The sequence below is a fragment of the Elephas maximus genome, chromosome 1, assembly GCF_024166365.1.
Source record: "Elephas maximus indicus isolate mEleMax1 chromosome 1, mEleMax1 primary haplotype, whole genome shotgun sequence".
Taxonomy (NCBI): Eukaryota; Metazoa; Chordata; class Mammalia; order Proboscidea; family Elephantidae; genus Elephas; species Elephas maximus.
The window spans coordinates 174,782,544-174,808,329 of NC_064819.1; the positions used below are offsets into that span (position 1 = coordinate 174,782,544).

Sequence of the window (25,786 nt, forward strand, 5' to 3'; positions counted from 1 at the left end):
ACTAAATGAAGTAAGAAATAATGTTGATTTTTAAAATGTGCTTACTGTAAAGATAGTTTATATTTACTGCCATCGAGTTACATATCGTACTTGGCAAATATGTGGCCTAAACCTTTGAAAGTTGGCTTCTGTAGAATTTTTACTTATGTTCTAAAAGTGGTCTTGCTGCATTTTTAAAATAGATGTTTGTGTTAAAAAAAATTATGGCATACCTTGATTTCCCTTTGCAACAGAAATGTGTTTTCTTTCTCTGCAGCTTAAAGTGAGTAGAAAGAATCTTCTTAATGTCTGCAAACTTATATTTAAAATTAGCCGGAGTGAGAAGAATGATTCTCTGATTCAAAACGACAGCATTCTGGGTGAGTATCTTTCAGCTTCGCCATGAGCCAATGTTGTACTTGAGTACAAATGAAATGTTTGAAAAGTTTTAATGATAGTTAGAATATCTTATTTACTAGTAGAATGCCGAAATTATGTAATGCTTATTTTTGCTCTGTCCCTGTCTGTGTTTTCCATGTTCAGTTTAAGGCAGCTTAGAAGGGTAGTTAGCTCTTGTATTTTATTTTATGCCTGTAGTAACCATATGTGGGTTTACAAAGTGTTCCCTATTTAAAAATTCGTTTCCTGTACTTGGATTTACTATTAGAAAAAAATGCAGTTAGTAGTATTTGTCATAATTGAAACATTCTTTTGACATACTCAAAAAAAAAAGTGGCCGTTGAGTCACTTCCGACTCACATCAACCCTATAGTCCAGAGCAGAACTGCTGACCTTTTGGTTAGCAGCCAAATGCTTAACCACTGCACCACCAAGGCACCATTTTGATAGACTAGGAATGACTAAAAACTTGTAAGGCATCTCTTGTGCAGAACTTTGACATCAAAATGTTTCAAATATGTCAGTGGAGGAGAAGTTTTATTATGTTCTAACTACCTGGCTAGCAGGTCCCTGGGTGGTATAAATTGTTTGTGCACAACTACTAGCCCCGAGGTTGGTGGCTCAAACCAGCTGAAGGGCACACTGGAAGAAACACCTGGTGATCTGCTTACATTAAGATTACAGCCAAGAAAACCCTACGAAGCAGTTCTACTTTCTAACACCTGGGGTCACCGTGAGTCGGCTTTGACGCGACAACAATGGGTTTGTTTTGTTTTGTTTTATAACCTAGCTAGTAATGCCTAATTCTTGACAAAACCCTAAATAATTAAGATGCTTAATAGTTACCTAAATAGAAATCTTTTTATGAATTAATATTGCTGATACAAGGGAAGGCAGCAATATGGAAACCACTTTGAGTTCTCTTTTTGCACTATAGGACAAATTCCCTCTCTTTTTTTTTTTTCACTCCAGCGGACAGGGATAAAACTAGTAATGAAAGAAATGTCTAATTGGAATTGGCTAATTGACTGAAAACAAAGAAAGGTTCTGACAATGATCAGAATGCATTAAATATGAGATACGCATGGCTAACCTTATAGCCACCCGGCATTAGTCCTAAGACTGGTAAAAAAAGACTGGTAGTTGCCCATTATTTAGATGGATGTTCTTGTCTTGGGAAAGGGGGGATGTTATATTTAAATTATCCCGTTCTGTGGTGATTGAGATTGTTTTTTCAAGTTTCTGTTTCAATTAATCTCCCACTCATACAGCAACAAATATAATCTTAAAGGTTTGTTGAAATTTCACTCTCTGATTGCTTCAGTTATCATTCTATACTAGTTCAAAGTTTTTGCAGCTGAAAGTAAAGGTTGGCAAATATTAGTAAGAGTCAGGGAATTACATTTAATTAAAAGAACGCTTTCTCAATTATATATTAATAACCCTGTCAATTTGCTGTCATTACTACTATAGAGATTTGTCTTAGCTAAAAATAAACTTTTCTCTTATACCATACGAGTAACCCTTAACAAGTATTTGAATGTAGGTTCTAGCCAATATGTGTTACAAATCCTATTTGATGTTCACATACAAGTGGCTTAATGTATTTCTTTCCAGCTGTTAGGCTTATGCATTTGTAATAATTCATCTTTTTGACAGAGTCATTGTTGGAGGTCCTGAGCAGAGAAGACCTGCAAATGAACACCGAAGCTTTTTTGTACTGTGTGGGGGCTCTAAAATTCATTTCTGGAAACACAGGATTTCTTAATGAAATGATCAGCAAAGGTGCTGTGGAAATATTGATGAATTTGATAAAGCAAATAAATGACAATACCATGAAGTGTGGGGTGTGTTTGCCTGATTCAGGCCACTTGTTAGTTCAGGTAAGTATTTTCCTTGAAATGGTTAAATATGTTAAATTAGCTTTCAAGTTACCTAATACCAGTTAGGAAACCCTGGTGGGTCAGTGGTTAGGTGTTACGCCTGCTAAACAAAACGTTGGCAATTCGAATCCACCAGCTGCTCCTTGGAAACCCTGTGGGGCACTCGACGTTGACTCGATGGCAACAGGTTATTTTAATACCAATTATATGGAGCCCTGGTGGCACGGTGGGTAAGTGCTTGCTTGGCTGCTAACTGAAATGCCGGCAGTTTGAATCTACCAGCTGCTTCACAGGAGAAAGATGTGGCAGTCGGCTTCCCTAAAGGTTTTTTTTTTTTTTTTAAGGCAGTTTTATTGCGATAGGAAACCCTGGTGGTGTAGTGGTTAAGTGCTACAGCTGCCAACCAAGAGGCTGGCAGTTCAAATCCACCAGGCGCTCCTTGGAAACTCTATGGGGCAGTTCTACTCTGTCCTATAGGGTCGCTATGAGTCGGAATCGACTCGATGGCAGTGGGTTTGGTTTTTGGTTATTGCGATATAATTTATATGGCACACAATTGACCCATTTAAAGTGTGAAATTCAATGGTTTTTTATATTCACAGATACGTGCACCCATCACAGCAGTCAAGTTTGAAATATTTTATCACTTCTACAAGAAGCTGTATCTTTTAGCTATTACCTCCATATCCGCCATCTTTCTGTCTCTCTCTCTCTCTCTCTCTCTCACACACACACACACACACACGCACACACCAGCCCCAGACCAGACGGCCTTTATCTACTTTCTGTCTCTATAGATTTCCCTATTCTGGGAAATGTAAACATTCCCTATTTACATTTCATATAAATGGAGTCATTCTCATGGTTGCTTATGGCTCAGTGTGTGGAGAAAATAGAGTGGTAATAACTAAGGGTTGCTTGGTTTCTTTCTTTCTTTTTTTTTTTTTTCCTGTGCGTTAGATGAAAGTTTACAGAGCAAATTAGCTCCTCATTTGATAGTTTGTACTCCTAAAGATTTTAGCCTTGGAAACTCTTTGGGGGCAGTTCTACTCTGTCTTATAGTGTCACTGAGTCAGAATTGACTCAACAGCAACCAGTTTGTTTTTTGTTTTTGGTGGCACAATGGTTAAGCACTTGCCTACTAACCAAAGTTTGGTGGTTAGAATCCACCCAATGGCTCTGTGGTGATCTGCTCTTGCAAAAAATTACAGCCTAGAAAACCCGGTGAGGCAGTTCTACTCGGTCACATGGGGTCTCTATAAGTCTGAATAGACTGAATGGCACCTAACAACAACAACAACAACAATTACCATTTAAAAGAATGGAGTAAGAGAGGCCCCTACTCCAGGTGGTGGTAGTGGTCCTTGGGGATCAAGAGAGGTAGCCCTGCCTCTTCTTGGTGGGTGCCTCGTGCCCATTTCCGGTGGAAAGGAGTTCCATGGCATCTCAGGGAACTGCTCCCCACAACTTGCAGACAGCCATTTCACTGCCCTGCAGAGAAAACAGGCCCAAAAGAATGAAAAAGTAGCACCTCTCTGCAAAAGGATTCCACATTAAAGTCAGACTTTAACAAGGCAGTTTGGAGTTGTGAAGACGGGTGTCTCCTGGAGATGGTTCATGTGATTAATAGCTAATGTCGTGAATTTTGTATCCACAATGAAAAACAGGAGTTAATGACTTTGGACAGTCACTGAGGGTGTGTGTGGATAATGTAGCCCTGGGACTACCAGGAACGAAGGTAACATAACCGGATACGTTGAATATGACCAGAGCAAGAAGAAAAATTTTGTTGTGTTAGAGTTTTATTACTCCTTTTGTGGCAGATTAAATTTTATAGTTAAATTATTTTCATTGGGGCTGCTTCAGCTCTCGTGTTGTTTTTAGATGAGATTTTACTCTTTAATAGCATTCGTATATCAGATAATAACATCTTTGATGTAATAATTCATGAGGCTTGAAAAGTGCTTGTCAATTACTGAGGATTGATGGTGCACTCAGAGTGCTCTTAGCCTTTGGGAAAGTGTGTTAAAAATTAAATTTAGGCCCTGCCTTCAAGATGTTTAAAATGTTTATGATAATTATTAATTTCGGACTGTGTGGTCTGTCTCCATTTTGAAAAAGATCTGCAAACCTCTTTACAAATGATGAAAAATTCTACTGAATATGCTATCTTTTGGCTAGGAGAACTTAAGAAACATTATCTTCATGCTGTCATTGTTATTGAGTTATTCAAATTTTTCTCTCAATGAAAATAGCTGTTTTTGATTATATGATTATTATATTCCCTTGCTAAGATACAGAAGAATATAAGGAAGAGTAGAAAAATCACCTAGAATTGTTTCACTCTGAGATAACACACCATCAACATTTTGGTAACCATTCTTCCATGCACCTTTTTATACATATATATGCTTATGTGTGTGTAATTTTATATAATCCTTGCTTTTTATTGTAGAACCTCTTATTTTTAATAGTCATTTTTGTTTGTTTTCCATCCCGCCTTCTCTTCCTTCCCTGTTTCTCCTTCCAGTCAACCCACTTAGCCAACATGTTCACGATGATGTGCTCAGCACCTTTTACCAAGCTTATGTTATACACACATACGTTTATATATAAGAAAAAAATATACATATATGTATATAAATATAAATACATATACTTGTGGTTGTTAGTTGCTGTCAAGTCGATTCTGACTCATCGCAACCCCATGTGTGCAGAGTAGAACTGTTCCATAGGGTTTTCAAGGCTGTGACCTTTTTCAGAAGCAGATCTCCAGGCCTGTCTTCCAAGGTGCCTCTGGGTGGATTTGAACCACCAACCTTTTGGTCAGTAGTCAAGTACTTACCCATTTTTGCCACCTAGGGATTCCTGTGTGTATATATATATATGTATATATTTTTATAAATGCATATGCACACACATATACATATGTATTTATATTTACACATAAATATATATTTAAATTTTATATAAAAATAAAATCAGTTGATACAAAGGAGTGTTGAATGTTATTGTGACCAAAAATATATCCAATGAAGAAATGGGACCTCTGGTGTGCCAGTGGGTACAGCACATCACTCCCCGGCGTGCTCCACTTTTCTTTTGCCTTTCATTGGATTTGGCATCCTCAGGTGCAAACTAACTCACCTTTCCTGGTATCCATGCTCCCTCTAGGGTGTTGTAGCATGGGGCACTGTAGGACCTTCTCCTTGCTGCTTGCCACCATTTACTGCCTCCTCATGACAGTCGTTTCTGCCATTGTCTCAAAGCCTTCCTTTGGATCTACCTAGAGTCTGGCATCCTAGAGCCCTGGTGGTGCAGTGGTTAAGAGCTTGGCTGCTAGCCAAAAGGTCAACAGTTTGAATCCAGCAGCTGCTCCTTGGAAACTCTGTGGGGCAGTTCCATTCTGTCCTGTAGGGTTGCTGTGAATTGGAACTGACTCGAAGGCAATGGGTTTTTATTTTTTTCCTTTGTTAGACTCTGATATGGACAGGTGTTACACAGCCTCAGCTCTCCTTGGACCTCAGTCCGCACCCCACCCCCCTGTCCAGCAGGACAAAATGGAGCCCATTATTGCTGCCACCTGAGAATGTGTTCCCGCTGTGGTCACCAAGTGCCCTTGTGTCAACAATACCATATCAATGTGTGTGTTTTTACAGATTTGGGGCGGGGGTGGGGAAGCATTGTGTTTTAGGCTATTCATTTGCAGAATCTTCTGAATGGGACATTTTCTCATATTTAACTAAAACTAAGAAAAGCTGTTTTATATCATTATAGATGATAAAATGTAAGCAACACGACTTCACTGCATGAGCAGATGAAAATTTCTGCCCTTGTGAATGTGTAACACTGACTGGCTTTTCTCCAGTCCGCCCATGTGCAAAATCATCCAAACAGATCTGGCTGCACAGAACTTTTGTGGTCTCCCACTTTCCGAACTTGGTAACTGTAGCTGATGAGGCTTTTTTTAAAACAAGATTGTTCAATTAGGAAAAAAAAAAAATCTTGTGGCTGTGATTAAAAATAAAATAATAAAATGTCTGCAAACCAGAGAATATGACAAGGGCAAAAAAAGATAAAGGTGGGCAACTTAGGGTGGCTGTGACTTCCCCTCATTTATGACTTTGAACCCGGAGAACCTCGGTAGCTTTAGCACAGTTTCTGGGGGCTTCATATCATACAACTGTGTACATTCTAGCACCTGACACAATGCTGGAGTCATTGTGGCTCCCTGAAGCAGCCTTGGGTGAGGCCATTGAATGAGTGGAAGCTGGACCATAAAGGTTGTATAGGATTTGAGAAACTCAAAGGAAGGGAAAAGGAAATTGAATGCTCAAGTTAGGAATAAATAAGGTGTGCTTGGGGGATGCTGATGAGGTTGTCCTGTGCAGAGCACAGGGATGCTCTGGAAGAGTCATGGGAGGTTAGATTCAGAGACTGTGGTGGAGCCAGGTGGTCATGCCTCCTGAATGCCAGGCTGTGGAGGGTAGACTTGGAGCAACAGGGAGCAGCTGGAGGCTGGTGCATGGAGAGAACGAGATGAGATCAGAGTGGCAGAAAGATGAGTGTGCATGTGATATTAAGCTGATAAAGCCAAAAACAGCCAAAAAGTAATGGGAGGAGAATGTGCCATTGGTACACAACAGATTTGAAGATTATGATCTTAGACACAGTAGCCCCAATTAAGAAGCGTTACTGCAGTTAGATTTTAGGCAGATTATTAATGAATATAAAGAAATGGGTATAAAAAAAAGAAATGGGTATAAAAGAAAAGCTTCATAGCAGATAGGCTAATGCTGCTTAGAGGGAAAAATACTAAAGCATTGAGATTATGCTGGTTCTCTCTATGTTGTTTCATATGTGTATGGATATGTACTTGTACATGTGTGTGTATATCTCCAGCATGGCTGAAACGAAGAGACATGGATTTAACAAACATCTGTGGAGTGGCTACCCTGTGCCAAGCACTGTTCTGCGTAGTACGTAAGACAGTGATACTCAAGATAGCTGCCAGTAGGGCCTACTTTTTGGTGATCCCTGTACAGTTAAGCACCACAGCATGCCATGGCTGTGAACCAAAAAGGTTGGCAGTTTAAATCCACCAGCCACTCCTTGGAAACCCTATGGAGCAGTTCTCCTCTGTCCTGTAGGGTTGCTATGAGTCGGAGTCGACTCAATGGCAACAAGTTTTTGGTTTTGGTATCCATACATACTATTCTGATGCCTTATTCTTCCACAAAACTATGGTCCTTCCATATGTCCAATGTTGGGTTCACTTCTGCATGTCAGACACATAATGACATTTTGAGAAGGGGGCGAGGATGATTGTTGATGCTAAGAGGAGCTCAGGGGCATCACATGAAATTATTATACTTTAGTCTAGCAAAACCAGAGACATGATTTTTCCTGTAAAATCACAAGAGTAAAGAAGGTTAAACTGTGCATCTTCACTGAATTCCAGAACAATAAAATTTAGGGAAAGTTCCTTGAAACTTGGAGAAAGGGAAAGTTCCTTGAAACTTGGAGAAAGGGAAAGTTCCTTGAAACTTGGAGAAAGGGAAATATAGGCCAGCTAAAAAGCAAGGCCCTCTGAATGTCAGCAGATAGGTGGTAGGAAATTCCTGTAGTGTCTTGTTATTCTCTTGTGTCTTCAGAACATCATGTACAAAGCTGCTTTACTGTAATTGGAGAAAATCTTAAGGTGCTCACATTTACAGTTAGGTAATTCATAGGTATGTAATGTTATTAAAACCCAGATTGACTTGAATTAACATTCCTATATTTTTGATTCATTTGTATTTCCAACCTTTTTCTTTATTGACTGACCTGTTTCATAGTGAGTCCAGTCCTTAGAGAAATGTATTCTTTCCCTTATAGGCTTTACATATAAAATCTTTGAGTTAAAAGTGTTCCACAGCACCCCAGACACCAGCATTTGCTTCCTGTCCTCCTCTTGGACCCGTTTCGCTTCTCTGGCTTCTAAGGGCTCTTTCAAATCCTAATTGTTTCCTCCTCGTTGCTCAGCACATCACTTATGTCATATTCTTCCCTTTTCTAAATTGAAGTCAGTTCTCTCACTCCTCATCAGCTCCTGCTCCATTCCTTCATTTTGGCTTTGGAGTTTGGGGCAAAGGAAAGTGAATAGCACAAAGAGAGATGAGTCAGACATTTTGAGCCTGGATTATTCAGAAAATAATATCAGTATTAGAAATTACAGAGTTATACAAGGGAACTAGATTTCGTAAGATGAGGGAAGGCAAATTACGTAATTACCCTCAACATAAAATTTTAAAGTGCCTGCAGAATAGCCAAGTGGGACTGTGCAGTAGGCAGTTGGAGGTCTGAACCAAGGCTTAACAAGGAAAGTAAAGACACGGATTTAGGCTTTCCTGTCACTTACACGGAGGTGATGGTGGAAGTCATGAAAGACAATGAAATCACCCAAGGAGAGAGAATAGAAAAATATTAGCAGAAGGCTGAGAACAGACTGTAAAATGGCCTCATTTGTGGAATAAAAAACCCATTCCCATTGCTGTTGAGTCGATTCCAACTCCTAGAAACCCTATAGGACAGAGTCAAACTGCCCCATAGGGCTTCAAAAGCTGTAATCTTTATGGAAGCAGATTGCTACATCTTTCTACCCTGTAGCCACTGGTGGGTTCAAATCACTGACCTTTCAGTTAGCGGCTGACACTTAACCCCTGTGCCACCAGGGCTACTTATTTGTGGGATAAGAGAAGGAAAAAAAAAAAAGAGGAGCCTGAAAATTAAAAAAGGACAATGTACAAGAGAGTAGAGATTTTAAAAAGCCAAGATTGGGCAGCATTGGCAAACATTGCAGAGAACATCCAGGGGAGGAGCAATTTGTTACTTTGTTTAGAGGAATATGAGTAGGCAGTGTGGGTGGGGGTCACGTTGCAAGAGAGCCATCCCTTTACAGGCTTGCTTTAAATCCGGTATGATTTCTTTATCTCTGTGTTTTCAAATTAAAAAGATGTTTTGATACAGCTGATTTTTTGTAATTCTGAGTTCCTTCCTTGGCTGATCTAGGCCCACTCCTCTGTATTCCACTTCTCCCCTACAAGGTAAATCTCACAGCCTACGCATCTTTAAGAATTTTGATGGTCTGTTTGGGATTGTACCCAGAGTTGAGACAGGGCTCAGCACCGCCATGTGGACTAGGGAAGAGAGCACAGGCTTTGGAGCCTACCTGCCCCAGCTGCCATCTCAGCTCTGACATTGGCAACTTATTTCACTCTTTAGAGCTCACTTACTTCACCTATAAAGGGCTGACTACACGTGGCTTAAAGGGTACTTGGAAAATTAAGGAGTCCCTAGGTGGTGCACGGAGCCCCTGTGGCACAGTGGCTGAGAGCTGGGTACTAACAAAAAGTCAGCAGTTCGAATCCACCAGTCATTCCTCGGAAACCCGGTGGAGCAGTCCTACCTTGTCCTCTAGGGTCGCTATGAGTTGGAATCGACTCAATGCAATGGGTGTTTTGAGTTTAGGTGGTGCAGATAGTTAAGTGCTGGAATACTAATCCAAAGGTTGCAGTTCAAACCCACCCAGAGGCACCTTGGGAGAAAGGCCTTGCATTGTGCTTCTGAAAGGTCAGTATTGAAAGCCCTATGGAGGGCAGTTCTACTCTGAAATATATGGGATTACCATGAGTCAGGATTGACTTCTTGGCAACTGGTTTGTTTTTTTGGGAAAAATTAAATGAGGTGATTTATCAAAGCACTTAGCACAGATATGGCACCTAGTAGCCACTCACTAGAAATTTATTAAGTGAAATAAGATCAAGAGTTACCCAAACATGAAGCTTCAAAGAGCAATTTACTTCTGATGAGGAAAATAAATTAACCACAGAAAATTAAGATGACAGAGATGGATTTCAAGTCTTTGCCCTCTCCCCCCGTTTTGGTTAGCAGCCAAGCACTTTTAACCTCTGTGCTACCAGGACTCCTTTTTCTTGCACTAAAATAAGGCTAAATAAGAACCGTATGCACCTGTTCCAACTTTCCTACAAATTCTTAAAGACACACTTAGGAATGGATCTGGTTCGTAACCTGGGGACTGCCTGCATTAGATTCATATGAATGTGATAACTAATTACCACAACCTAAGTGGCTTCAGGGACCCTGGCAGCACAGTGGTCAAGCGTTGGGCTGCTATCCAAAAGGTCGGCAGTTCAAATCCACCAGCCACTCCTTAGAAACCCTATGGGGTAGCTCTGCCCTGTCCTATAGGGTCGCTATGAGTTGGAATCAACTCGATGGCAGTGGGTTTGGTTTGGTTTCTTGGGTGGCTTAAAACAACAGAAATTTATTCTGTCACAGTGTGGAGCCTAGAAGTCAGAAGTCAAGGTGTTGGCAGGGTCATGCTCTCTCTGGAGGCACTAAAGGAGGCTCCTTCCTTGCCTCTTCCTAGCTTCTGGTGGTTGCCAGCAATCCTTGGCATTTCTTGGCTTGTAGCTGCATCCATCCAATCTCTGTCGCCTTTGTCACATGGTCTTCTTCCCTGCTTGTCTCCTGATCTTCTCTCCATATAAGGACAGCAGTCTTTAGATTTAGGGCCCATCCTAATCCAGTATTACTTCATCTTAACTTAGTTACATCTGCAGAGACCCTATTTCCAAACAAGTCACATTTACAGGTACCATGGGTTGGGACTTCAGCCTGTCTTTTTGAGGGACGCAATAATTCATACCACAACAATGACTAAAACAGAACATGTCTTAGAAGTATTTTTGTTGAAGAAAGAACAGGAAGTGGCAGATGTAGCAGCTGTTTATTTCTTGTTGTTTTAATTAAGGCATAATTTACATGTAGTAAAATGCACAGATCTTAGGTATTTGATGAGTTTTGACAAAAGCATATAGTCATGTAACCCACCACCTTATCAATATACAGAACATTTCTATCACCCACAGAAAGTTTCCTCCCACTTCGTGCTAGTTAATCACTATCCTCCTACCACTACCCCAGCCCGAGGGAACCATTTTCTGATTTCTTTTGCCATAGGTTAGTTTCGCCTTTTCTAGAACTTCATAAGTGGAATATACAGTATGTATATTTTTGTGTCTGGCTTCTTTAAAAAAAAAAAAAAACCTTTATTCTGAAATAAATATAGACTCACAAAAAGAGTATAAAAAGGTCCCATGTACCCATCACCCAGCTTTTCCTAGTGGTGACACCTGACATAACTACAGTACACTATTGAATCCAGGAAATTGATATGGTACAGTACAGTTAACTAGAATACTATGTCTGGTTACTTGGCATAATATTTTTGAGATTAGATGAAACACTTTTTGTCTTCATCTTTGGTCTTGATTACTAGGGTTGCTAATTTTTAAAAAAATTTTATTTATTTTGTTGTTGTTGAGAACATACACAGCAAAACATACACCAATTCAACAGTTTCTGCACGTACAATTCAGTGACATTGATTATATTCTTCGAGTTGTACCGCCATTCTTACCCTCCTTTTCTGAGTTGTTCCCTGCCTCATTAACATAAACTCACTGCCCCTTAAGGTTCCTATCTAATCTTTCTAATTGCTTTTGTCAAGTTGATCCCATATATAGGTAGTCCCCAACTTATGAAGGGGTTCTGTTCCAACGACTCCGTCGTAAGTTTGTTTTGATGTTCAGTCGAATACCTCTTTTTTTTTTTTCAGTTTTCATTACTAACCAAAACCAAACTAAACTCGTTGCCATCAAGTCGATTCCAACTCAGAGTGACCCTATAGGACAGAGTAGAACTGCCCCATAGGGTTTCCAAGGAGCGCCTGGTGGATTTGAACTGCTGACCTTTTGGTTAGCAGCCGTAGCTCTTACACTAAGACACTTACCAGTATCCTGTAAATCTCATCTTTCTTTGTCTTTGGGGGTTGGCATGAGAATGATAACATTAGCAAATTATGAGCTGCAGCATTGTATGTAGTAGTACAACATATTACTAATGATAAGATGTACAAAAAAAAAGGACAGCCCTAAATGCAGTTCGTTGCAACTGGAATACGTTGTAAGTCAGGGACTACCTATAGATAGTTTTTAAAAGAGCATAATGCTCAAGGCAGACATGTTTCATGGGTTGCTACTTTTTAATAATTTATTTGTCAGTGGGAGAGGGACATCTATTTTCTCCTTAAGAGGTGCCTCCCCAAAAAGAAGCACCCAGTAATATATCTAACCACTCCCTCAAGCACCCAGTAATATATCTAACCACTCCCTCACTCACTTCCCCACTCACACAATTGACATAACAGAATAGACATTCATGTTCCAGTCCCTTCTGAATCTTCCCTTCTCATTTCTTTCTTGGGAAGGAGCTGCCTACAGCACCTCATTATCCTCTGATTGTCCAGGAGCAGAAGATCTGAAGATTTGGGGAGTAATTTGAACACAAAAACCCCGAATGTGTAAAGCCTTGGGTCTTGAACTTGGAAATAGAGACTAAGGCAGATGGGAAGGAGACAGAAGGAGGATATCACCGTGGTTGAAGGATCTAGCTTATATCTGAAACAGGCATGCTTTCTAATCCTAAACCCCAGAATTAGACTACCCCGTCTCAGGCCTCAGCCCCTGAAGGAACAGAGAACGCCCTGTGCTCTGAGGACAGCTCACTTCTAAGAGAGGAAGGGAGGAGAGAAACAAGGAAGGGGCTGGGCTGCAAATACCTGGTTCTGTATCCCAAACTCACCAGTCAGGAATCGAGGAGTGGGGAGTGGCCAGGAGTATCGTGCTAATGAGTCTCATCACAAGGAAGGAACCGTCAAGAGTGGGGAATAAGTATCCACGCTACTGTTTCTGAGGAGAAGCGATTGCTTGTCAGTTACTGTCAGTTCTGCTCAGCCTCATCTCTTCATGGTTGATGTATTACATTAGATGTATTAGTTGTGGCAATGAAGTAATGACACTAACTTTTACATGTGATTTGTGAAAATCAGTGTCATTACTTTGTAATTCTGATCTTTTTCAGACTCATTTTCCTGATTTTGCTGCATTAGCATTCTACATCGATTATATGGGAGTCCCTGCATGGCACAAATGGTTAAGCCCTCAGCTACTAGCTGAAAGGTTGACGGTTCAAACCCACCCAGAAGCTCCTTGGAAGACAGGCCTGGCAATCTACTTCTGAAAGGTCACAGCCTTGAAAACCCTATGGGGCAGCTCTACTCTGCACACATGGGGTTGCCATGAATTGGAAGTGGTTTGATGACAACTAACAACAACACAATTTATACAACATTCAGAATCTCTACTATAGTGATACATAGAATGGCCACAGCTGGAAAAATCAGCTGCTTACACAGTTTACCACAGCAACTGCCTTAGGGGCAGTACATAGAGAAATAATAATAAGCATAGGCAAATGTTAACTAGAGTCTCAAAGTAGGACAGTGGGGTTTTGAGGAGGACAGAATGATTTCCTCCTGAAGCAGGACATTGATGCCCCGTGGTAGAGACAAAGATAAAGAGACCTGCATAGCCAGGCACCAGCGGTTATCAAGGATTAGAAATTAACTTACTGTTTTCATATGCCTGTATCTTAACAAATTCCAATAAAATATTAGAAATATTTAATATTTAGAAATATTCAATACCTGTCATTTCATGTGTCTAGTGGAATCTTGCCATTGTTTTTTTTTTGCCCAACCAGGACTGCACTAATCATATATGAGACAATATGAAACTTACTGGGTTACCACATAGGCTCTGATTTTGGCATATATGTGGTCTCGATTGGGCATAAATTCAAAAAAAGAATGTGCTTTTATTAATAGAGGGAGATGGTTTTGCTGAGGTTGGAAAATGGTGTGGCTTTGGTCTTAAATCATTTGACACTGTTTGTGGTCTCTGGCGGCTGTGTTTATTCTTTCACATCATCAGCGGGAAGTGAACCATTTTGCAGTTGGCAGTTAAGTTGAGATAAAGCTCAAGGGATTTGGGTTATGGATATTCCAGATGATTGAGAAATAAAAATGAATGCTTTTAGAGACAGCCAAATAGAGTGGGGGAGGCAGCAGGCAAGGAGTCAGAGGCCCAGGACACCAGACTACCTGGTAGCTGGTAGCCTTTCTGAGCTTCAGTTTCCTCATCTGAAAAATGGGGTTCATAATACATTTCTTGTCTGCCTCATTGGCCTGTTTCAGGGAGCAAAGGAGACAGCGCTCACAAGGTAGCTTCATAAACCATGCAGGTGCTGCTCAAATTCTTTGCATAAGACCATCTAATGTGTAAAAACAAAATAATTTTGGTGTTTCTGTTGAGGAAATACAGTAACTTTCAAAGTATTAATGGTACAATTTTTGACTGCAATATGGGTTTCTTTGAAAGCAGATTTTTTAAAATGGGGAAAATGTTTCTCCAAAGAACAATGTCATAATTGATGGTACAGTTCCTGGGCTAGCCACTTTTACTTCTGATGCAGCTAAGTAGGAGTTCTTTGGTGGGCTGTGAGCCACAAGCCCCTCTGATCTGGGGAAGCTCTGATGGCTTGGTGCCTTCTCGGGTGGAATCTGGGGAGATGACTGGGGCCTGAGGACTGACGGAGGAAGAGTGGAAAAGGCAAAGAGAGGGCCATCCACTCTGGGAATGAGTAGGATGTGGAGGCTCAGGTCGACCAACCACACCCCCACCTTGTGCCCATCCCACTACAGGAGAGGAGAATGCCCAGAATGGGAACAGGGCCTCAGCTGTTGGTCCTGTGATCTAAGTCAGGAGGGCCACATGTTATAAGACTTAAAAGTTTCTTGAGTTTGCTAAGGATTTTCAATTAATTAATTGATGAAAACATAATTTGAAATTGATACTTAAGTACATACAATTTGAAAAAAATCTTTTGAATTTTACTGTACTAAAATGCTGTTTGAGCCTTTATAAATTATCAGATCTTTTAGTAATATGATTTTTCCCTTTAAACTGGGTCTTCCAATGTTGAGTGCATGATGAGAACTTTGAGGCCTAACTACTACACTATGAAATAGGACAGCTTTGCCGAACTCACCAGGCATTTTACCTGGAGATTCTGATTGAGGGTGGGGCCCAGTAACTCCTCTGATCAAGGAATTTGGGGAAACACAGACAGAAGATGTTGCCCCAGAAAACACAAGCACTGTCAAGTCATAGAGTATAGCGCAGTTGTTTTTCATCAGTGGATTGGTAACCACAATCAGAGTGGAATGTTTCTTCAATGATATGTGCCAAAACTTCATATCCCCTTTTGTCCTGAATCATCTAACAACGGCTAGCAAGCAAGGACACTTAAATTTGTCTTAAGCTGCTCTGTGAATTATTGATTTCATTTTATTCTCCTTTTTATTCTCCCTATTGGTTGCCTTCTGACTCAGTATATCTCTCCCATGGGGTTGCAGATTAGGAAACGGGAAAAATAGGAGTTGAAACACATGTTTTTCAATCTGCTGTTTCTTGGTGCAGTGTTTGGAAACGGTGGTGGTATAGTGGTTAATAGTTCGGCTGCCAACCAAAACGTCAGCAGTTCGAATCTACCAGGCACTCCTTGGAAACCCTATGGGGCAGTTCTACTCTGTCCTACAGGATCACTATGAGTCGGAATCAACTCGATGGCAACAGGTTTGGTTCGATTTTGGTTTGGTGAGATATTTGATGACACTTAAAGAAGTTGGGAATTTCTCTAGTAAGTTTTTTAGAAGCTAAACAAATGTCCCTGTATGCATTTAACTTATACGTCTTTTTTTCATTAAGGATTTGAGATTGCTTAAAACAATGTATGCAGTAAAATAGAAAAATACATAACTTAGTTAGAGTTAGGATATATAAATTAGAATAGGAAGTTAAAGAAACTGATAAATTTCTCCAAGCTTGGACTTTGGTTAACTGCTGCTTTGGGGGCAGATCCGGTGGGTGGGCTTTAGAGGGTGGAAAACAAAGATTCTGCTACCAAGCATGTGACTCATTAATGCATTTCCCAAAATATATTTCTATTCAACCAGAAGTTCTAATTTGATTTTTAATTTTCACTTATACACAATGAGCTCAAATGTTGGAGCAAGGTTCAGAGTTAAGTGTACTCAACTTGGAACTTACTCTCCTTGGCTGTTACCACAGTATTTAGTAGGCTGTCCTCCCACAGATCTTTTTACATTTTTCCCAGAAAAAGCTACTTCTTTGAGCTTTCAGTCCCCCCTTTGCCTTACAGTGTGATTGGTGGCTCACAGAGAAGTCTCTGAAAAGGGGGGTGGGATTTCATAGCTGCATCTGCCTGGTGACCTCTTCCTGATCTTTCTCCCTCAGGGGTTTAATCTCTCTGGTTTACCACCAGGCCTCTTCTAATCCTTTGCACTTTCCTGCCAAAAGTTTCTTAAAGGGGAAAAACCTCTTTCTCTTTTCCCTTGTCCCTCCTCCTTCTCTTCCTCCCCTTCTGTGTTTCATCCACCCAGCCAGCGAGCCAGTGACTAAACATTTAAGAGCTTTTTGTGTGCACATTTGTTGTCCTCAAATAGAAAGAAATAAGAAATGGTTTGTACAGTAGAGGAACTCACGATGGGAGAGGTGTATAGGTGATTATGATTCCGTCAATAGACATATGAACAGGGTGGTTTGTTAACACAAAAGAGTAGGTGATTATCTTAGTTATCTAGTGCTGCTGTAACAGAAATACCGCAAGTGGATGTCCTTAACAAAGACAAATTTATTCTCTCGTCATCTAGAAAGCTAGAAGTCTGAATTCAGGGTGCCAGCTCCAGGGGAGAACTTTCTTACTCTGTCAGCTCTAGAGGAAGGTCCTTGTCATCAATCTTCCCCTGGTCTAGGGGCTTCTCAGTGCAGGGACCCCAGGTCCAAAGGACATGCCATTCTTCTGGCTCTCGTTTCTTGGTGGTATGAGGTCCCCGTCTCTGTGCTCACTTCTTTTATATCTCAAAAGAAGTTGGCTTAAAACGCAACCTAATCTTGTAGATTGAGTCTTGCCCTGTTAATATAACTGCCGCTATGTCATTAACATCATAGAGATAGGATTTACAACTCATAGGAAAATCACATCAGATGACAAAATAGTGGGCGGTGGAAGGAGATGAGCCTGGAGGGACCAGCTTTAGAGAAGGAAGGGCCTTTTAAGGTATGGATTGACCCTGTAGGCCCCAGGAGCCTAAGGCGGGCTTTAAACAGGGAAGATTGAGCTTTGAGATGCCCCGTCTGGCAGTAGTGATCCCCTGTGGGGAAGTGAGCAGGGGAGAGAGTCTGTAGAAGAAGCCCATTCAGGAGGCTGTAGAGTTTGGGTGAAAATGAAATGGGCTTAAGCTGGATTGCCGATCCTGTTGATGGAGAGAAGTAGAAAGGGGGACCAACCAGGTGTGAAAAGGGAAAGGGTGATGAGAGTTTAGGAGCCTGGGAAGAAGCTACTGTCATGAATGGGGTAAGTTAGGGAATATGCAAGGAATCTAGTCCCCATCCAGAGTGTCCGTTTTCTTTCCTGAATTGTATTCCTTTAGTCCTTTAAAATCATCTTGAAATGCATCTACCTCAGAGTTATAATCTGAATAATCTGATTCATCCCTGGCTTTCTGATACACCAACCTTTCTATTTACAGTCAGTCTTTCCTTTGTAGATATTCATTCATTCAATCAATGAAATGTTTGTTGAGGACCCACTGTGTGCCAGGCATTGATTTTGGCCTGGGACACAATGGCAAAAAGACAATTAAGGTGTATGTCCTCACTGAAGTTTCTAGTCTAGAGAGGTAGAAAGGTAAATATAATACTAAACAACCTAATATTAAATGGAATTTGTGGAGGATATATGGTATAAGATGAAGTTTGAGGAGTAGGTAAGAGCCAGATCATACCCAAAAAAGCCTGTTTAACTTCTGATGCACTCAGATCTGTTCCTACCACACTTTCCCTCTGCCCCGAACACCCTAACCTAGTTATTTCTACAATCCACCCAAAAGACCCTCAAATGAGCCAGAAGCTAACCTAATGCCTCATTTCTCTTTAATTTGAGGATAAACCTCTGTAAGGAGCCTTGGTGGTGCAGTGGTTAAGAGCTCAGCTGCTGACCAAAAGGCTGGCAGTTCAAATCCACCAGCTGCTCCTTGGAAACCTATGGAGCAGTTCAACTCTGTCCTAAAAGGGTTGCCATGAGTCGGAATTGACTCCATGGCAACGGGTTTGCGTTTGGTTTTGGGATTACTTTCTCCTCTATAAAATCAACTCCAGGAATATCTAAAAGCCATTTATTTATTATTATTTTTTTTTAACTTCTGATGCAGCTAAATAGGAGTTCTGCGGTGGGGGGAAGCTCTGATGGCTTGATGCAGGGCCTTGTATGATTTGGGAGCTGAATTGTACCCTAGGAGCAATGGAGAAAAAGCCAGTAGGACTTAGAATGATAGAAAGCAGAAAGGCAAGATTCTGGGATGTCTCTGAGGTTTGGGTCTTAAGCAACTGGGTTGATTTGATCATGGTGTCATATATTGTGGTATTACTATGTATTCTTAAGTGTGTGTGTGTTTTGTGCATGTTATTTCTACAGCATGACAACTGCACCAACCTGGAGTACTTTGAGGTGTCATGTTCACTCAGCTACATGCACTCCATACAATGTCATATGTAGTGAAGGGAAGGGGATTTAAATCACATTAAGTGTGTGCTTCTACTTTTGATTTGGGCCGTTTATAAAAATTGTGTATTTGAGGCAGATAAACCTTGAGCTATCTTAGCTTTTTCTAATGAAGTGAAAAAAAGAGTTTGAGGGAGAGAAAAAACTGAGGTTGAAACAAGAAAATAAAAGCTCCTAAGAAAACTATGGTCCCTTCTGCTAGCAATGCCAGAAGTTAGATGTGGGAGCAAAAAGGTAACTGTGGGTCAGGGGTACCCAATCTTTGAAGCATTGGGGACCAGGGAAAAGAAACTGTTCAATATGAACAACAATTGGAATGGGTGTCCCTTGATTTCCCATGGTTCACATGAGGATTCACACAGGCCTCTGAGCTCTGTGTCTCTGCAGAGGAAGGTCTGTGAGCAGAGCTTCAAACCAGTTCATTACATTTCAGCCCCCTGCTGAGAATTTGCGTTTCCACCCCCAGATATACTGAATCAGAATCTACATCTTAACAGGATCCCCAGTTGATTCTTAAAATTCTAAAGATCTTGTTAAAATGTAGACTGATTCAGTACATCTGGGTGAAAATGCAAATTGTCAGCAGGGGTTCAAACCGGAATGAAGCCCTCCAGTGCCTGGGATGTCTCGGAAGAAGGAGAACAGGGAGAGCCAGGGTCAGATGATCAAAATTTTCCATTTTATGACAGTGATAGTCTGGAATGCCTAGAGTGGTTTATTAATCTTCACAAAAGACATATTCCTTAGCTTTGGAGTCTACAATTGTAGACCCATGGTTAAGTGGAATGTGTGAGTCATTTGTCTCCCCTCCAATGTTTGGGTTACTGAAGCTTTCAGGAAAGAATTTACTGAATTGTATAACTGAACTGACTACAAAAGACTTGTACACACTTATATGAAGCATTATTTTTACTTCCTCTGCTTTCAAGGCAGTCAGGTATGTTTTAACTTACACAATCGTTTTGTCGCTGTTTTTAAAAGAGAAAACTAGTGAAGTGTACATATCTCTAATAATTGTTTTTTAAAGTTTGTTAACTATGGCTACTATAATGATATTTTATATCTACAAAATGCTTTCAAACCAAAAACCAAACTCCTTGCTGATGAGTCAATTTCAACTCATGGCGACCCCATGTGTTACAGAGTAGAACTGCCCCGTAGGGTTTCCTAGGCTATAGTCTTTATGGGACCAGATCTCCAGGTCTTTTCTTCTGAGGAGTGGCTTGCAGGTTCTAACTGCCGACCTTTCAGTTAGCAGCCAAGCACTTAACCGTTGTACCACTGCTGGGTGCGCTCAAACTGCCAACCTTTAGGTTAGTAAGTTGAGTGCATATTTTTTGAGTCACTCGTGTACCTTCATAATGCTCTGCAGTATGCAAAAAAAATCATTACATGTTTTATATCTGATACATACAACCATCCTGAGATGTGAGCAGGGATTGTTATCCCCTTTTCACAGATGAGGAAATAGGGAGGTTGAGTAATGATGGGCCTCTCCAAGTCACATGGGTGGGAAGAGATTTAACTCTAAGGCCAGTGTTCTCTCCTCTTCTGCATTTTGGGTATGAAATCCCACAACAAAAAGGTGGGGAGGGATTATTGAGCACCCAGTAGCTTATATACACTGGAAATATAATTTACACATCTCATCTCATGAAGTCCTCACAATTCCAGGGCAATTATCATCATCCCTGATTCGAGGGTAACTAACAACAACCATTTTACTGATGAGAAAGATGCGCTCTGGGAGGCTAAATAAGTAACTCGAGCTAGTCCATGGTGGGGCTGCAATTTGACCAGGCTCTCCAACCCTGAAGCCGCCTAGCTTAACCATTACTCTGTATTCTCCCAGGAGAAAAGATTAAATATTAAAAATATTAGATGGCAGCAACATTAATTTTATGTTGTTAGGTGCTGTTGAGTCAGTTACGACTCATAGCAACTCCATGCACGACGGAAGGAAACACTGCCCTGTCCTGCTCCATCCTAACAATTGTTGCTGTGCTTGAGCCCATTGTTGCAGCCACTGTGTCAATCCATCTCATTGAGGCTCTTCCTCTTTTTCACTGACCTTCTACTTTACCAAGCATGGTGTCCTTCTCCAGGGACTGATCCTTCCTGATGACATGTCCAAAGTATGTGAGATGGAGCCTCGCCATCCTTGCTTCTAAGGAGCACTCTGGTTGTACTTCTTCCAAGACAGATTTGTTCATTCTTTTGACAGTCCATGGTATATTCAATATTCTTTGCCAATACCACAACTCCAAGGTTTCAATTCTTCTTTGGTCTTCCTTATTCATTGTCCAGCTTTCAAATGTGTAAGAGGCGATTGAAAACACCATGGCTTGGGTCAGGCACACCTTAGTCTTCAAGGTGACATCTTTGCTTTTCAACACTTCAAAGAGATCTTTTGTAGCAGATTTACCCAATGCAATGTTGATTTCTTGACTACTGCTTCCATGGGTGTGGATTGTGGATCCAAGTAAAATGAAATCCTTGACAACTTCAGACTTTTCTTCATTTATCCTGACGTTGCTCATTGGTGCAGTTGTGAGAATTTTTGTTTTCTTTATGTTAAGGTGTAATTCATACTGAAGGCTGTGGTCTTTGATCTTCATCAGTAAGTGTTTCAAGTCCTCTTCACTTTCAGCAAGCAAGGTTGTGTCATCTGCATAATGCAGGTTGTTAATGAGTCTTCCTCCAATCCTGATGCCCCGTTCTTCTTCATATAGTCCAGCTTCTCGGATTCTTTGCTCAGCATACAGATTGAATAGATATGGTGAACGGATACAACCCTGACGCACACCTTTCCTGACTTTAAAACATGCAGTATCCCCTTGTTCTGTTCGAATGACTGCCTCTTGATCCATGTACAGATTCCTCATGAGCACAATTAAGTGTTCGGGAATTCCCATTCTCCAAAATGTTATTAATAATTTGTTATGATCCGCACAGTCGAATGCCTTAGCATAGTCAATAAAACACAGATAAACATCTTTCTGGTATTCTCTGCTTTCAGCCAGGATCCATCTGACATCAACGATGACATCCCTGGTTCCACGTTCTCTTCTAAATCCAGCTTGAATTTCTGGCTGTTCCCTGTTGATATACTGCTGCAGCCACTTTTGAATGGTCTTCAGCAAAATTTTGCTTGCATGTGATATTAATGATACTGTTCGATAAGTTCCATATCCAGTTGAATCATCTTTACTGGGAATAGGCATAAGTGTGGATCTCTTCTAATCAGTTGGCCAGGTAGCTGCTGTCCAAATTTCTTGGCATAGACGAGTGAGTACTTCCAGCGCTGCACCCGTTTGTTGAAACATCTCCATTGGTATTCTGTCAATTCCTGAAGCCTTGTTTTTCACCAGTGCCTTCAGTGCAGCTTGGAGTTCTTCCTTCAGTACCATCGGTTCCTGATCATATGTTACCTCCCGAAATGACTGAATTCTTTTTGATATATTGATTCTGCGTATTATGCCCATCTTCTTTTGACGCTTCCTGCATTGTTTAATATTTTCTCCATAGAATCCTTCAGTATTGCAATTCGAGGCTTGAAATTTTTCTTTAGTTCTTTCAGCTTGAGAAATGCTGAGCGTGTTCTTCCCTTTTGGTTTTTTATCTCCAGGTCTTTGCACATTGTCATCATAATACTTTACTTTGTCTTCCTGAGCCGCCCTTTGAAATCTTCTGCTCAGCTCTTTTACTTCGTTATCTTTTCCTTTTACTACTCGGCGTTCAAAAGCAAGTTGTAGAGTCTCTTCTGACATCCATTTAGGTCTTTTCTTTCTCTCCTATCTTTTTAGTGACCTTTTGCTTTCTTCATGTTTGATGTCATTCTACAACTCATATGGTCTTTGGTTATTAGTGTTCAATGCATCAAATGTATTCTTGAGATGGTCTCTAAATTCAGGTGGGATATACTCAAGGTCATACTTTGGCTCTCTCAGACTTGTTCTAATTTCTTTCAGTTTCACCTTGAACTTGCATATGAGTAATTGATGGTCTGATCTGCTGTTGACCCCTAGCCCTGTTCTGACTGATGATATTGAGCTTTTCCATCGTCTCTTTCCACAGATGTAGTCAATTTGATTCCTGTGAATTCCATCTGGTGAGGTCCATGTGTATAGTTGTTGTTAATGTTGGTGAAAAAGGGTATTTACAATGAAGAAGTTGCTGGTCTTGCAAAATTCCGTCATGAGATCTCCAGCATTATTTCTATCACCAAGGCCGTATTTCCCAACTACTTATCCTTCTTCTTTGTCTCCAACTTTTGCATTCCAATCACCAGTAATTATCAATGCATCATGATTGCATGTTTGATCAATTTCAGACTGCAGAAGCTGGTAAAAATCTTCAATTTCTTCATCTTTGGACTTCATGGTTGGTGTGTAAGTTTGAATAATAGTGGTATTAACTGGTCTTCCTTGTAGGCATATGGATATTATCCTATCACTGACAGCATTGTACTTCAGGATAGATCTTGAAATATTCTTTTTGATGATGACTGCAACACCATTCCTCTTCAAGTTGTCATTCCTGGCATAATAGACCATATGTTTGTCCAATTCAAAATGACCAATACCAGTCTATTTCAGTTTACTAATGCCTAGGATATTGATGTTTATGCGTTCTACTTCATTTTTGATGATTTCCAGTTTTCCTAGATTCATACTTCGTACATTCCAGGTTCTGACTATTAATGGATGTTTGCAGCTGTTTCTTCTCATTTTGAGTCATGCCACATCAGTAAATGAAGGTCCCAAAAGCTTAAGTCGATCCATGTCATTAACATCTACTCTACTTTGAGAAGGCAGCTCTTTCCCAGTCATCTTTTGAGTGCCTTCAAACCCGAGGGGCTCATCTTCCAGCTCTATATCAGACAGTGTTCCACTGCTATTCATAAGGTTTTCACTGGCTAATTCTTTTCAGAAGTAGACGGCTAGGTCCTTCTTTCTAGTTTGTCTTAGTCTGGAAGCTCAGCTGAAACCTGTCCACCATGGGTGGCCCTGCTGGTACTTGAATACCAGTGGCATAGCTTCCAGCATCACAGCAACACTCAAGCCCCACGGTTCGACAAACTGACAGACACTTGGGGGAATTTTATGGATTTACTAAATTAAGTACTCTCCTCGACTTTTAGACAAAGGTAGATTTCCTGAAAATTTTTGACAAAATAAGACACATTTACGAGTTTCTCAATACTTGCCTCTTGGAAAAGAATGAGACAAACAGTCTTAAATAATGCTTGGCCACATCATTATTTGATGCTACTTGTAAAAATATAGAAGGAGAAGTTTCTATGGAACTGACGTGGTTTATCACAGGTTTATTGAAAACTTATTGCTATTAACAAACTCAGATGATGATTTTTTTACGTGGTGTTTTGGTTTTTGTTTACTAACATTAATGTCCCGTTCTTTACCTTTGAACCAAATTAGGCTGTCTTTGTATATTAAGTTTTCATTTCATGCTACTTGTGCCCGAGCCCATGTTGGAAAATGTATAACAGGGGCCTGATTTAGCTATCGATGTGATGAAATTTATGGGATAAATTACACGGTGCTGATTAGTGTTGCTGTATTTTCCATTTTAAAAAGATGACACAGATGTGCTTTTATCTTAGGTGACTGCTACATTGAGAAACTTGGCTGATTCACCACTAGCAAGAAGGAAGTTTCTGAGCATTGGTGCCCTTCCTGACCTATGTACCGTGACAGAGCAGTACTTGGATGACAAGGATGTCTGTAACAATATTGCCAGAATATTCAGGTAGGTAGGCTAGGAAAACAAAAGAAAACAACCTTATAAAAATGCTTATGCCTAGATTTGGGGTTATCTTTAATTTCTGTGTGTATTACTGGCAAACAATCCTATTTGTGCTTTTTATTTCACCTAGCAAAAAAGATAAATCTAGTGGCCCTGGTTTAAAATAAATGACTTAAACTAATAACTCCATTTCCTAAAACCTATCTCTTATACCATTTATCACAAGTCACTTTTGTTGTTTGGTGAGTTGTGAGTTATCCTACTGTTTTTACACACACAGAGATACACACTGTACCTCTCAGCTATTGGAGATTAAAAAAAAATCTATACTACAAAATGTAACAGGCATTCTGTCTTTTATGCTTGGAAACAATACCTTGGCATTTTAACTCAAAGAGGGAACCACTGCTTAGGAAGTCTGACCTGACTTGATTTGTAACAGATTATTTTATTTCAGTGGTTTGATTGAATTTAGGCTCACACATCCAGTAGTCTTGTTTACAATTCCATTGCCCCAGAAGTGATGATCATTTGAATCAAGGTTGCTTCAAAGTCAGATATTAATAAATTTCAGAGATGTCTTTAAATTACACGTTTGTATCTCCTCCCTCACGACTCTTTGCCAGTATTTTTACATAATAATCCCTCTCAAGAAGAGCTGGGCCTTTCTTGAGCTATAATGGTGTAGTTGTTAATAGAAATACAAGAAGTTCCCCAAGATTGAATTGGTAATTGACCCCTGTATGACAGTGTGGGTCCAGATTAGGTCTTTGAGCACCGTCCTGTTTAGGCCTCATTCTGAACTTTGTTCTGGGTACTTAATTACTCCCATTTTGAAGCTTCGTAAAATCACAAAGTGTTTATTTCTATGTGTGGTGACATGTAGGGGTTCAATTTAGCTTTTTTTCCATGCAGATAGTCAGTTTTCCCAGCATCATTTATTGAATACGCCATCTTTTTCTCACTGATTTTAAAGACATAGTTGTTCATACAGTAGGTTCCATACTTATAGGCTGTTCCTGGGTAATTTATTCAGTCTATCCTCAGACCAATAAACCACACTGTAATTATTACAGATTTATATTAAGTCTTGGTATCATTCAAGGTGAGTCATTTAACTTTTTCCTCCTTTAAAATGATCTAAACAA

General features: G+C 40.3%; 1 protein-coding gene across 5 annotated transcripts in view; it reads left to right on the plus strand.

The window, feature by feature from the left end:
- The window catches only part of ARMC2 (armadillo repeat containing 2), a 146,024-nt gene that overhangs the window by 69,712 nt on the left and 50,526 nt on the right, over window positions 1-25,786 (plus strand). For all 5 annotated transcript variants that reach the window (XM_049895423.1, XM_049895684.1, XM_049895594.1 and 2 more), the window contains 3 exons: window positions 257-359; window positions 2,038-2,261; window positions 24,496-24,641. In XM_049895423.1, coding sequence (XP_049751380.1) covers window positions 257-359; window positions 2,038-2,261; window positions 24,496-24,641 — 473 coding nt within the window. The remainder of the gene's footprint in view (window positions 1-256; window positions 360-2,037; window positions 2,262-24,495; window positions 24,642-25,786) is intronic.